Source organism: Gopherus evgoodei, chromosome 10, assembly GCF_007399415.2.
Source record: "Gopherus evgoodei ecotype Sinaloan lineage chromosome 10, rGopEvg1_v1.p, whole genome shotgun sequence".
Lineage (NCBI taxonomy): Eukaryota > Metazoa > Chordata > Testudines > Testudinidae > Gopherus > Gopherus evgoodei.
In genome coordinates this window covers 66,123,979-66,138,684 of record NC_044331.1, presented here as the reverse complement: position 1 = coordinate 66,138,684, position 14,706 = coordinate 66,123,979, and the positions used below count along the sequence as shown (strand labels likewise).

Sequence of the window (14,706 nt, the reverse complement as noted above, 5' to 3'; positions counted from 1 at the left end):
AGGATTTCAGCCAAACACAACAGAGGGAAAGAACTTTAACCTCTAAACAATGAAATCCTTAACATCACTAACTTGTGTATGTTAACATAGATCAAAAGTGGTGATGCAAAGTGGTTATACTGCTTACATTCACACCATTTAATTTTAAAATCACATTACAAGCATTTTTAGAACAGTTCACTAGTCCATTGAGACTCTTGCTGGATATGCTAAATCTGTTCCAGGAGTGTGAACATAATAGGCAAGTTTTCAGAGTGGTTTTCATTAACATGGTTTAATTGCCTTGAGCCATATCAGCAAACATAGCATTAAATGGCTATGAGCCATGCCCACAGTCTTATTAGGGTTCTACACAGACTATTCACATCAAACTGTTTTTTCACCCTAGCCACACACCCAACGTGAAATCATTGGAAAATTCAAGTGGCAGTACAGCACTTTCAAGACCTCACAAGGCAAGGAAAATACTGTTATGTCTGTGGTAAGCTAATTCAACATATAACAGAAATAGTACTTTTGTAGCGAATTTCTTCAACAGTGCTCAAATGCTTCTGCTTTACTTCTTGGTCATATTGGTTTTGATTATCATTGCAAAGGCAGTCTTCCCTCATGTATACATTAGTCAATCATATTGGATCTGACCACAGGATACAAACTTATATTTCCACCTACCTGTACTGTAGTACTGCCTATTAATGAACTATTACTATTTCCCCAACATGTTAACAATACTAAGTTACTTACATATACCAAGGACAGAAATCTGATTGTTCTTTAAGGTTTGCTCCAGTCAGTCCCGAGCAGGGCATAAAATGAATATCTTTTTTTGGATTGAAGCCAACTTTCTTCAAAAATGGCACCAACTTCTCTTTACATTCTTCATATCTATTAAAAATTGACATGCAGCTCAATCACGCTAAACTAAGAAATTCCAGTAAAGTTATATTTTTCTATTTGAAATCTAATATTACAATAAAAATTAAAAAGAAAACTTGCTGATTAGATCAAAATTCCGGATTTGATCAAGTTTACTGGAAGTGACTTGCCAATCAATTTGCCACACGCAGCTACTTTAGCAATGTGTGCTTAATGCTCCCCCAAACAAGCTGAGGGATAAGAAAGGAAGTTTAACATAAATTTGCGGAATGCCCTCTTAGCTTAGTTACTGTAGTTATTCAAATTATTGCTGAAGTAGATGAAAGTCTGGAAAACTGAATTTAGCTAAACTAACTAGAGAGTGGAGAGTGTGTGTGAGAGAGACTTGCTCTAAATGCCTTGAAAAGTTTTCCTGACTCTCAATTGATATTAGAGCTTGTGGCTTCGTTAGACATACATGCACAACAAACTGTTAAAATACATAATTATCTGCTTTGCCAGTAGATGCTCTATAGATTATGCCTGTATTCTTAGGCCCATCATCCTTCCAGTCAAGGATCAAATGAGGCTTTGGCAAAAAACAGCACTGGACACTACTGTAGCTTGTAGTTCAGCTATGATTAGTTACATGAAAATATTAAAAAAATATTTTTTACTTAATAGAAACACTCACCTTTCATTACTCCAGTTTACAGTTGGATCATCCATTTTATTAATAAGAACTATTAAATGTTTTACACCTGCTGTTTTTGCTAACATGGCATGTTCTCTTGTTTGTCCCCCTTTTTCAAATCCAGTTTCAAACTCTCCTTTTCTTGCAGAAATAACCTAAATTTAAAAAAAGTGTTAAGTATTTAAAAAAAACACAACTGAAGAATTAGAATTATTCTTAGTTATTCTGCAATTAAATCAAAGGACAATGCATGATTTACAGCCTTACATTCAATAGTGCAATAAACCCTGAACACACAAATAACATATCACAATCTAACTCTGAAAACCATTTAACAGTGCTGACATTAGAAGCTGGGTTACAGTGTACCTATCAGAACTGAATTACATACAAATATACAAGATTGCTACATTAAGATTTGAAAATTTCAGAGACCACAACTGATGAGATATTTTTATATATGTAATTCTGATCTAGCTATTTGTAGCAATACCATTATGTGTAGATGTCCAATTTGTTTTTCTTACCAACACAGCCAGATCAGCTTGAGAAGCCCCGCCAATCATATTTGGAACAAAGCTCTTATGCCCTGGGGCATCTAGGATTGTGAAGTGTTTCTTCTCTGTTTCAAAATAGGCACGGCCCACTTCTACTGTTTTACCTTTGTCTCGTTCTTCTTGATTTGTGTCTAAGGCCCAAGACAGGTACCTGCAAAAATACATTATTCTAGTTCTGTATTAATATTTACTACACTAATATTTTGGTTTTCGTAAAGACTGTTTTTCATATACAATGTTTTAAACTGCCTCAACAACACTGACAACTTTATAAGCATTTCTAAGATTGTGGCAGATAGATGTAAGATTTTATACAGACAGGTGGACACCCCTGTAGTGCTAAATCATTACCACAACAACATATAGTACTAAGCTAATTCTACCTCTGGCAATGGCTAAGACGATACTGTTGTTCCAAACCCTTACTTTCATGACTTAATTTCCCAAAGTTACGTTTTAAGCACACACATACACTTCATGCTTCTCCTCTGCTTAGAGATAAACTGCTATCTGAAGAAACTCCAACAGATTAATGGTCAACTTGATAATGGAAAAAAAGTTTCAAGGCTTTCTGTCTTTTATGCACAGGTAACAAAACTGGTTTAGAGCTGGCACATACCATCCTTCCTAGAGGATGTGTGCTTTGTTAAGTTTAAAAAAAGTTAGTTAAGAAATAAATATGACCTTATGGCATCAAAACAATTACAAGAAGTTTGATGTTTCTAGTGCCTAGGTTTTCAATTTTTGCCCCCTCGAGTGCTCACTGCTCTTAGGCACAATTTCAAATAGATGTGCAATTTTGTACACTCTTTCATATACATGCTCTTCTAGGCATTCAAATATGATTGTCAGTGCAGAATCAAATAAATTTACCTTTGCTTCAACTTTCTTTCACACTCACCACCTACTCTATTTCCAAGTCTCCAAAACTGTTGTCACAATATCAAAACAGATTTCACATGACTAGAAGTTCAGTTATTCTTTCCATGCCTCAAATAATATCTTAATCCTTTAATGCTAACACCAGGGTGGTATACAATATTCCACGTGACAAACAGGGACAGAGTTAAAATTGCTATGACAACTGTAATTCTCTATTTTCTTATATTTTCCATCATAATTTTCACTTTATTTATAGGTAAAGGATGGAAGAGTGTGTTGACCCAAACTTGGTCATGCAATTATAAAGTCCTTGTTTCAACAGGGAATCTGATAGTTTCAAATAAAGGTCTATTTAACAAAGGTAAACGATGAAAACATCGTGTGTCAAAGATTCAAGCTGGAGAGACAGTTGTTTCTTCAATAATAATGTTTTAATAGTCCCTATTTACTACCTGTATCATATGTGGGTGAAACCTTGTCTTGGATATAAGGCAGATCTGATGCCTTCTAGGAAGAACATAAACTAACCCCCCACCCAAAAAAAAAGGGGGGTGGAGGGCGGGGTTTGAGAGACCTAACCCTGAGATGATCTGTTCACCCCAAGTAACTGGTGTGCAGACATGTATTCTACTCCAGCTTTGGTGTGCCAGGCATGCCCAATTTGAGTAGAACACACATATCTGCACCACATCTTGAAAAACTGCAATTACAATACAAGTAAATGTTTTGCTTCTTCAAATGGTGGCATATGTATATTCCACTCAGGTGACTCACAAGCAGTTTCACTAGGCAGTGAACAATGACTGCAGAACTTCTGTCCCAAAGTTTGCATCTGACCTAGATGATGTGGTAACAGCATAATGTTTGGTAAAAGTATGCACTCAAGACCATTGAGCATCCCTACAAATGTCCAATATTGAAGCATGACTGGGAAATGAGATCGATGTCACCCAGGCTCTCAACGAATGAGCCTGTAATGTCTGTGGGGCATAGCCTGAGCTACTGCAAAAGCCATGGTCTGGAAATCATCTGCATGGAGATCAGCTGACTTTTCATCCAATCCGCACAGGAGACAAAAAATATTTGAGGTGGTGAATTGAATGGTTTAGTGCTTTCCAGATAGATGTGCAGTGGTGCTTGGCATTTTAACGTATAGAGATACTGCTCATCTGCATTTGAGTGTGGCTTAAAAAAGTAAATAGTCAAATAAATAACCTGATTAAGGTGAAACTATGAAATCACCTTAGACAAAATTTTAGATGTGGTTTTAAGGACACTGTCTTTGAAAAACTGACTACAGAGATGTTTGCAATTTGCTGATTTCTTGCAGATGTTATAGCCACAAGAGTGTCTCCCAAAAGATAGCCTAAGAGTAGGTTGTCATCAGCTCAAATGGAGGAACCATGAGGGTGGCCAGCACAGTATTAGAGTCCCACAAAGGGTTCATTTCCTTCACAGGAGGAAACAGGGAGACTATACCTTTCAGAAATCTCACTGCCATGAAGTTTAAGAAAACCAATTTTCCTTGGAACAGAGGATGGCACTCCAATATTACTGCCAAGTGAACCCTCAATGAGCTAAGAGCCAGACCTAAAGGACCTTAAATGTAAAGGATAGTCTAAAATGTTCTGAACATGAGCCAACGTGGGCTGAATTCCCTTAGATATCAACCAAACCGAAAAATGCATCCACTTAGCCAAAGAAGTAGATCTAATAGATGGTTTTCTAATATTATGCAGGATCCTCTGAATTTCCTCTGAGAATTACCCTTCTTTCTACTCTAGCCCTGTACCAGCCATCTCTTGAGGTGTAGATTACTCAGTGCCGAATGAACAACCTGGCCATGGTACTGAAATAGGTCTGAAGGAGAGGAAGAGATTTGGGTGGTCGAACAGAAACTGAGGAAGTCGGAGAATCAACATAGTGTGCTGGCTTGGCCAAGAAAGTATCAATTGGTCCAACTTCAGTTTGAGAATAACATGAAAGGGGTATGGAGAAAGGCATCCATCAGGTGCATTCCTCAGTACCGAAGGAAGGCATTGGTTAGAGATCTTGCACCAAGCCCCCTTGGGAACCAAACTGATGGCTCTTCTTGTTGTCCTTTGTTGCACCTAGGGTGATCAATGGGATGCCTCATTCCCTGAAAATAGCCTCACCATGCTGCTCTTTAGAGACCTCTCATGACTGTTGGAGAAAGTCCTGCTGAGATGGTCAGCCAATTGGTTTTGAGAGCCCGGTAAGCGTGCTCCTGTGGGTACGATGTCTTCCTTGACGCAGAAATGCCAAAAATGTATTGCTTCCTAACAAAGTTGGTTGGAGTAGGCTCCTCCCTGCTTGTTCACATAACACACTGCAATGGTATTGGTGGTGAGTATGTGAACCATTGCTTTCCTCATCTGATCCCTGAAAGCACTGTAAATGACTTGAAACTCCACTACTTTGATATGACATGATGCTTTCTGCCCTGACCGCAAATTCTGAACATTTAACATTCCTAGATATGTGTCCACAGTATGTGGGGGAGCATCAGTGACTACAGTTCTAGTTGGCAGAGGATGGACAAAATGAATAATACCCTGGTACACATTGTTCTGTTCTTCCCACCACTGTAGAGTGTCCAGTATCTCTGGAGGCCCTTAGACGGGCTTTTCCTATGACAGGCAGCTCACGACAGATCAACTTGAACCAGGACTGAAGACAACTTCAAATGTTGAACCACGTAACTAACTTCAGGTATACACGGACCGTGGTCAGATGAGATTGGAGATCCAGACAATGAACTGAACTATTTGCAATCGCACATGTGGGAGAAAAGCCCTCAGATTCATAGTCTAGTAGGCCCCACAGAACTCGATTTCTGAGTTGGAGTCAAAGTCAACTCCAATCAATCGAAGAGGTCCAGTGTGAACTGAGGACTTGTTCCTCAGAAATGCCTTTCACTAGCCAATCATCTAGGTACAGGAAGATATGAATTCCCCTTCTTCTGAGATAGACTGCTGTTACCATTGTCATGCATTTGGTAAAGATGCACAATGGTGACGATGGGCCAAAGGTGAGAACTGTGTACTGATAAAGTTGACTGGCACCAAGAAATCTCATAAATTTCCTGTGTCCTGGGAAAATTGCTACATGGAAATAGGTGTTCTCAAGACCGAGAACAAACCCATCATTGTGATTCAATGTGGGGAAAAAAGTAGCCAGGATAACCACACAGAATCTCAAACATGAATTGTTGAGATCGCAGAGACTGAGGATAGGTCTCACCCCTCCCTTGGACTTGGAGATCAGGAAGTACTGAGAGTAGAATCCCTTTTTCTGATGAAAAGGAGGAACCTCCTCTATAACTTCCACAGCACAGAGTCTGGACCTGCTGAAGAAGCAGTTAACACATGAGAGGGGTCCCTCAAAAGGAACGGGGCTAAGGCCTGATATATAGTAAATCTGAAGACATACCTCTCAACTTTCAAGCCTGTTAATGTGCCACCGAAATGTGTGACCACTGACAAAATCTGTGTTTCACATTTCAGTTGCACATCATGCTATATTTTAAGTTTGAAACTTGTTTTTAAAAAGATGTTCCCTCACTGTGTGACTCAAAGCATTTCTGAAACAGGATATGGATGGGGAGAAGGTCTCTGCTCAGAATACTCAGGATTTTGTGGAGGGACGCTATGTGGTTTTGTCATAAGATTTTAATGGAAAAGGTGGTCCCCACACAGGCTTACCTCAATACAATTAATTCATGCCATCTTCTATCCCTCTACCTTGTCCAAATACAATTAATTCAGCTACAAATCTACCTCTCTGCATTGCTTCATAGCTATTGCCTCTAATGAGGTCCTCTTCTACTGCACGCCGTCTCCATCCCCTCCAAGAAGCAGGAGATGCTTCTGAGAGGGTACACGGCTGCCCAGGAACTGTTGGCGGAGGAAGGAGGCAGCAGGGTGGCTCTTCACAGCCTCGGAGGCTAACAGTTCAGGGCCCTATTTCATTCACTCATCTCATTAGGTGAAAAGTTTTGTGATCCAGTCTGCTACCTCCCTCCCTATCCCCCAGAACTGTAAGCCTCTTTCTCTGACACTTCTTTCATACAGTACTTATAGGGGAAGGGCAGGAAGACATAAGGGTCCCCTGGCTGTCTGAGGATGGTTTTCTTCTTCCATCACCCCTACCAGTCAGTTGCTATTGTGCAGCACCACAAATTAAGGCAATATTCTGTACGATATGGAAGCAAAATCTGCTCCAGCATGGAATACACTGCATAATGTGGCACACATCAAAGCCCTGGCTGGAAAAATCAAAAGGAACCAAATACTAAAAGGAAAACTTCAAAACAGTCTCCTCTCAGGAGCTAAAAAAGGATGCCATGGTATATTCTTAGGTAAGAGTCATACCAGGTTTCTCTGTTTTTCTCTTTAGCTTCTCTTTCATATTTCTCAAGTGTTCTTTTGTCAACCATTCCTGTCAAGTACCTGGGGCGTGGGGAAGAAAAAAAAAGAAGACATTTTACATTAACTACATGGCAGCTAAGTTTCTATTCTAATGGAGTATATCAGCAGCTCTCAAACTGTGGGTTGGGACCCTAAAGTGGGTCACAACCTCCTTTTAATGGGGTTGCCAGAGCTAGCATTAGACTTGCTGGGATCTGGGTCTGAAGCCAAAGCCCAAGCTCCACTGCCTGAAGATGAAGCTGAAGACTGAGGGCTTCAGCCCTAGGTGGTGGGGCACAGGTTACAGGTCCTCCCGCCGGGGGCTGAAGCCCTTGTCCCGCCAACCTGGGGTGTTGGGGCTCGGGTGGACTCACACTTTGGACTCCCCTTCCTGGAGTCATGTAGTAATTTTTGTTGTCAGAAGAGGGTTGTGGTGCAATGAAGTTTGAGAACCCCTGGAATACATGATCTGATTACTCTGTAGATCTGAGGTACTGTCTGAAAAGGGTAACAATGGAATATCTGCTCTCAGAAGAGCAATTTCATAATTCAAAAAGTAAGGCATGGCTATCTGTAAAGAAAGTACAGAGCAAACAAGGCATAAGCCTACCTACTATATGAGCTTTACTGTATACAAATGACATACTTAAAAACAAAAAAATTGAAGGTCATATATTGCATTTTAAAATGCTTCAATTTAATAAATTTTAAAAGGGTACAAAATCTAATATACTCGTTTCACAGACATGACCTCCCAAGGAACTGTCTTCATTCAGAATGTGTTTTAATCAAGCAAGTACTACTTTTCTGGATTATTTTAAAACAAGTGTTTAAAGGAAAATATATGCATACATAGAGACATCCATAGTTAGAACAGAACAGTTACAGAAGATTGGATTAGTCAAAACTTCCAATTTATTTGTTAATCTTAAAACAAATAAATATTAGAGACAACAATAAAACCATGTAGAAGACACAAAATATAAACGGAGAAAAGGAAAAGAAAAGAGGTATCAGCAACTAAAAGCATTATATTCTAAACCAAACCAGATCATAAGCGACTGAGTCACTGCCCACAGAACTACAAAATGGTAATACAAATCAGAAACCTTGGCATATAAGTTTATATAAAAGAAAAATGCTAACAGTTGGGTGAAGTCTGAAGATGGATACTTTTGACCAGTGCCTTCTTAAATTGGCAAGGAAAGGAAAATTGCCATTTTTCCACAGATCTTTTGCATATTAAAAGCCTAGAGATATATATTAGATACTCTTTGTATAATACTAACATATCAGGTATGTTGCTTTTCCTTAAAGCGTCAATCTGATCTTGTAATGGTAGGAGTGGGTCTGTTTAATTTAGAAAGGAAACTAGGAAGTGGGGAAATTGTAGCAGAATTCAGAATAATTAATGGCTGAGAGAAGGTACAACAGACATTTACTTTTTCTAATAAAAAAGGGATATTCAACAAAATTTAAAAAGGCATAAAAAATAAAAAGAACTGCAGAACTAACTTATGGAACTAATTGATACAAAGCATCTTCACAGAATTTTTAAAAATTAACACCTAAGTGGATAATGAGTGCTTCCAGTGACAGATATTAAAATATACTCGTATGGCTTAAGAGAGTGAAACCATGCTGCATAGTAAAAGCCGACTTCTAAAAGGCTGGCCTTATGAAGAAACTTCTTCTATGAGAAAGTTATTCCAGATTTGTTCGGTACATGTTTAAGGTATATAAAGAAAATTGACAATTTATAATCTGGTATGATTTAAAATCAATATCTGGATTTCAATATATGAATGATAATGCTAATGTCAGAGGCTGATCATATTCAAATTAAAAGTTTTTAAAATCTCACATGGGACAAAATTTAACAAGAGCTGAATCAATCTGATTATCAGTTCTAAAGAACAACTCTCAGAAAAAATGGAATCTAATATTCTAAATAAACTTATTTGTTATTTAGTAAAATATGCCTTTGTACAGTTATACTTTCGTTAAGCAAATGACACTCCTGAGCAATAAGACTAACACTGAAGCTAACAAATCAAAAGACAATGACTTACTAAATTAATAGACCTGGAGTGGTATTTCATTAAAAAAAAACAAACAGTCTATGCTTACTAAAACCATCTATTACACTACTTACTTCCCACATGTTATAAATCACAATATTAAAAGATTCTAACAATTCAAAGAAATCTTATTTTTTAAAAATTACGTACATTATTTGTCCTCCAATGGTTGATTTACCAGCATCTAACAAACATACAAAAGAAAGATACTTTACAAAGTCATTTAGTTTTAAGTATTAAAAAAAAAGAGAGAGAGAAAGTTAGGTCTTTTGAACCCATTTCATGACAATATAGCATTGTTTTGTAGGACACATTTTTAGTAGTTTGTCCTGTTTAGTTTTAAAATGTCCCAATGGAGCTTCTACCACTTCTCTTGGCAGATTATTCCCCAATTTAAGATTTAATTGTCAGTAAAATATATTCAGTCTGTATTTTCCCCTATCACTCTTAATAATTATTATTTTCCATCCTTCACTTTTTTTGATTATCTAAAAACACTTAAAGTGGGACAGTGGCATATAAGTGTTTCTCAATTTCTAGTCAACTCCTCCATTTTTGTTGCTTCTCTCCGAATTCTTGAATTTGTTAACATTTTGGTTGTGTAGCACCAATATTTCAGGTATGGTTTTACCAGAAATGGATTAAAAGAAAACATTTTCTGAAAAGGATTGTTTGGTTTTTTGCAGGAGAGATTTTTGGATAGCCTTCACCTAACCTACAGCACAGCACCAGCTATGCAGTGGGCGAGAGGCCAGCCCTGATCATTCTAAAGAATGTCATAAAATTGAACAGCAACAGCATTTTTGTAAAAGAAAGAAAATGGTATTTCACAGATATTAACTTTTATATTAAGAAGTATCAGAATATGATACTGGAAGAGCTATCAATGATCGTTCATCTATGATGGGGTTATTCATGCAACCTAATTATTCTAGACAAGTAAAGCCTCTCTGCCCCAAGGATTCAAATCTTCAGCCAAAATTGTACATAACCTAGTTTATTAGATTCCAAAGAAATATTACTAATATCTGTCAATCTAAAAATTATTCTGCCAATTCTAGTAACCTGTTAACCTAGAAAGGAAAAGTGAAAGTCACAATTTGGATTCATTAAAGGATAGAGTTATACAAGAACTTACTATTCACATTATCAAATATCTCTATCCCTTGCTCTACAGTTGTTTATCTGTAACTTACCTACATGCCCAATGAATACTACATTCACATGTTCTTTTTTAGGAGCACCTGGTGGTGCTACTACAGATTTAGGTTTTGGTATTTCCTCCTCTTCCTCCATCATTTCCTGGGCACTCTCCTCAGTATGCCCTGCATCTCCTGATGGGCCACCTCCTAGCTCTGCTTCACATGTTTCTTCTTTGTGATCCCATGATTCTTCAGGGGACATTTCTGTCTCTCCATTTTCTACTAGAGTGAAACGAAGTACATTCATATAAATTAAAAATGTAACTCAGAAAGGCTAGTCAATATTTTTACTCCAGCAATAATGAACTGATTTTTTATTTTTATTTTTAAATCAAGATGCAACTTCTCTGCTTTTCAGATATTCAGTTTGTGGATGTCCTGGTATGCAAAGCATGTACTCTGTGCTTTGTTTGAAAAGGATATTACCACTAAACTTTCAAGCAAGCTTGGCTGCTGACATCAGAAAATTATGATTCTCAGGGTATGTCTACACTACGGGATTATTCCGATTTTTACAGAAACCGGTTTTTTAAAAACAGATTGTATAAAGTCGAGTGCACGTGGTCACACTAAGCACATTAATTTGGTGGTGTGCATCCATGTATCGAGGCTAGCATCGATTTCCAGAGCGTTGCATTGTGGGTAGCTATCCCATAGCTATCCCAAAATTCCCGCAGTCTCCCCCACCCATTGGAATTCTGGGTTGAGATCACAATGCATGATGGAGCAAAAACAGTGTCACCAGTGATTCTGGGTAAATGTCGTCACTCAATCCTTCCTCCGTGAAAGCAATGGCAGACAATCATTTCGCGCCCTTTTTCTCTGGATTGCCCCAGCAGAAGCCATAGCATGGTAACCATGGAGCCCGTTTTGCCTTTTTTCACTGTCACCGTATGTGTATTGGATGCTGCTGACAGATGCAGTACTGCAATGCTACACAGCAGCATTCATTTGTCTTTGCATGGTAGCAGAGACAGATTGCACCGTCTGCTGCTTTGGAAATTGGCAATGATGGTTACCAGTCATATTGTACTGTCTGCTGTTGTCATGGGTGCTCCTGGCTGACCTCGCTGAGGTCAGCCGGGGGCGCATGGACAAAAATGGGAATGACTTCCCAGGTCATTTCCTTCTTTATGTTCTGTCTACAAATAGAGTCAGTCCTGCCTAGAATATGGGGCAAGTCTACTAGAGAACCAGAGAGCACAGCCGCTCCAGGTCAGAGCCCCAGATATCACGCAGAAATGATGAGCTGCATGCCATTCTAGGGGGTGTCCCTGCAACAACCCCACCCGTTGCTTCCCTCCTCCCCCAACCCTCCTGGGCTACCGTGGCAGTGTCCCCCATTTGTGTGATGAAGTAATAAAGAATGCAGGAATAAGAAACACTGACTTTTTAGTGAGATAAAATGAGGGGGAGGCAGCCTCCAGCTGCTATGATAGTCCAGAATCTCCATTAGACATGAGGGGGGGGGGGGAGAAGGAGCTCAGTCTCCAGCTGCTATGATGAGGACGGTTACAGCCCTATTGCACCATCTGCCAGGACTGAATCTCCAGGACAAAAAGCTTAAAAAAGGGAATGACTGGGAGTCATTCCCTTTTTTGCCCAGGCGCCCCCGGCCGACCTCACCGAGGCCAGCCAGGAGCACTCACAGGATGACAACGAGGGTGGCTATCATTTTGTACTGTACCGTCTGCCACGAGGGAGGGGAAGGGGAGAGGATGCTGCTGTTTAGCGCTGCAGCACCCCGTCTACCAGCAGCATCCAGTAGACATACGGTGACACTGAAAAGAGATGAGAAACAATTTTTTCCCTTTTCTTTGAGGGGTGGGGGAGAGGGGGTAAATTGACGACATATTCCCTGAACCACTGGTGACAATGTTTTTGACCCTTCAGGCATTGGGAGCTCAGCCAAGAATGCAAATGCTTTTCGGAGACTGCGGGGACAGCTGGAGTCCTCTGTCTCCCCCTCCCTCCGCGTCCATTTGACTCTTTGGCTTTCTGTTATGGTTGTCACACAGCGCTGTGTTGAGTCCCTGCTGTGGTCTCTGTCTATCATAGCCTGAAGATTTTTTGAAATGCTTTGGCATTTCGTCTGCTGGAATGGAGCTCCGATAGAACAGATTTGTCTCCCCATACAGTGATCAGATCCAGTATCTCCAGTACGGTCCATGCTGAAGCTCTTTTTGGATTTGGGACTGCATGGCCACCCGTGCTGATCAGCGCTCCATGCTGGGCAAGCAAGAAATGAAATTCAAAAGTTCGCAGGGCTTTTCCTGTCTACCTGGCCAGTGCATCCGAGTTCAGATTGCTTTCCAGAGCGGTCACAATGGGGCACTGTGGGATACCGCCCAGAGGCCAATACCGTCGAATTGCGGCCACACTAACCCTAATCCGACATGGCAATACCGTTTTCTGCACTACTCCCCTCGTTGGGGAGGAGTACATAAATTGGTTTTAAGAGCCCTTTATATCGATATAAAGGGCTTCGTTGTATGGACGGGTGCAGGGTTAAAACTGGTTTAATGCTGCTAAATTCGGTATAAACGCGTAGTGTAGACCATGCCCCAGGGATTTAAGACACTTCTATTTTAACAAAGCAGCATTTTTATGGGGAAAAAGAAAACCCAAACACAGACATAATGGTCGTCTACAGACTAATATTTGTACTGAAAACTGCACTGAAGACTACCACAATTTTAGCAGGAAAAGGGAAAGTTGCATACAAAATCAGGAAAAATATGGCATCTTTACATTCAACATGTCATGACTTGTTTCGCTTATTCAATAGGTAGTATGCCATGGCATGAAATATTGAGACTATTTTATAATTTGAAACACAAATGAATTGAAGAAAGGAAGTGTAGAATATACAGAATATTCTTCTTCAGTGTTCAAATAATCCCATTACATCTGCCATCACAAAATTTACTGTAGTGGTACTTAAGTATTCCATTAAGTCTCTTTTCTGATTCAGGCACACAGCAGTGATACTGAGAGTTTTGTACCAATTAAACTGCAAAGGCCCAATTAAGGCAGCCTTCATTTTAGCTAACATTAAATCAACCCAAATGATATTAGAAACTGTTAATGGCCATGTCTTACCAACAGGTTCTGAGACTTCCATACTAACAGCAACATTTGAACCTAAACAAAAAATTGAGGCATTATGTACATTTGCTTAATGTGAAGCCAGCAATATTAAACAAACAACTTTGGAATACCACCATGAACACTTTATTAAAGATGTTTTCTGCAATTTCTAAAAATATCTATTTTTCTTAATCCCATTTATTGGCACTACAAAAGATTTTCAAACATGAAAACCCAGTACCTTCACAAGATGCTGTTTGCGTCTCTTGAGAAGACTCTGCAGATGCTCCTTAAACAAAAAAATGTTACTTTTAAAACAAGAATCAGATGTTATTAATTTCAAGATAATCCCATAAGGACCAGAGTTCTATCAAATTTATCACAGCAACAAATAAAACCATATCTAATAAAAGTACTCCCTCCTCCCTACAAGAGGACACTAAATACAACCTTCTAGTATGAAAGAATTCTACTAAAGCTGATATATTGTATTTTAACAACTGTTACTTATAATAGTTGGAGGGGGAAGTCCTCCTGTCCCCCCTGTATTTAAGAGACTCCAAAGCAAATTTAGGGGAAGCAATTGTTGTACATGTGCATTTTACTTCACAATTCTTTTTGCATATTCTAGCTATTTGAGGTATTTGGGTTTTGTTAAGAGTTTAATACACTGAAATATAACTTCACTATCTGGAATGAAGTACTCTTTTGTTTGTGAGATCTTTCTATTGTATAGAAAAGTTATTCATCTTGTAGAATTTCTATAGTGACCATCAGCACAGTATCTGGATGTCTAATAGCTTCACTGCACAATCAAATAGGAAATTAAAACAGAGTAGGAAACAAATGAGCCCTTGTTTAAGCAAAGATCTGCCATAAGTACCAAACATGGTAAGAAATAAAAACAAGTGACTG

At 39.1% G+C, this 14,706-nt stretch overlaps 1 protein-coding gene across 3 annotated transcripts in view; it reads right to left on the bottom strand.

Moving 5' to 3' along the window:
* The window catches only part of GSPT1 (G1 to S phase transition 1), a 42,957-nt gene that overhangs the window by 14,322 nt on the left and 13,929 nt on the right, over nucleotides 1-14,706 (bottom strand). Inside the window, exons 2-9 of one of the 3 annotated variants that reach the window (XM_030578056.1) lie at nucleotides 14,033-14,080; nucleotides 13,804-13,845; nucleotides 10,696-10,923; nucleotides 9,650-9,683; nucleotides 7,383-7,460; nucleotides 2,077-2,257; nucleotides 1,550-1,704; nucleotides 745-885 (exon numbers count right to left, since the gene is read on the bottom strand). In XM_030578056.1, coding sequence (XP_030433916.1) covers nucleotides 745-885; nucleotides 1,550-1,704; nucleotides 2,077-2,257; nucleotides 7,383-7,460; nucleotides 9,650-9,683; nucleotides 10,696-10,923; nucleotides 13,804-13,845; nucleotides 14,033-14,080 — 907 coding nt within the window. The remainder of the gene's footprint in view (nucleotides 1-744; nucleotides 886-1,549; nucleotides 1,705-2,076; nucleotides 2,258-7,382; nucleotides 7,461-9,649; nucleotides 9,684-10,695; nucleotides 10,924-13,803; nucleotides 13,846-14,032; nucleotides 14,081-14,706) is intronic. The other 2 variants (XM_030578057.1, XM_030578058.1) reach the window with 2 other exon arrangements.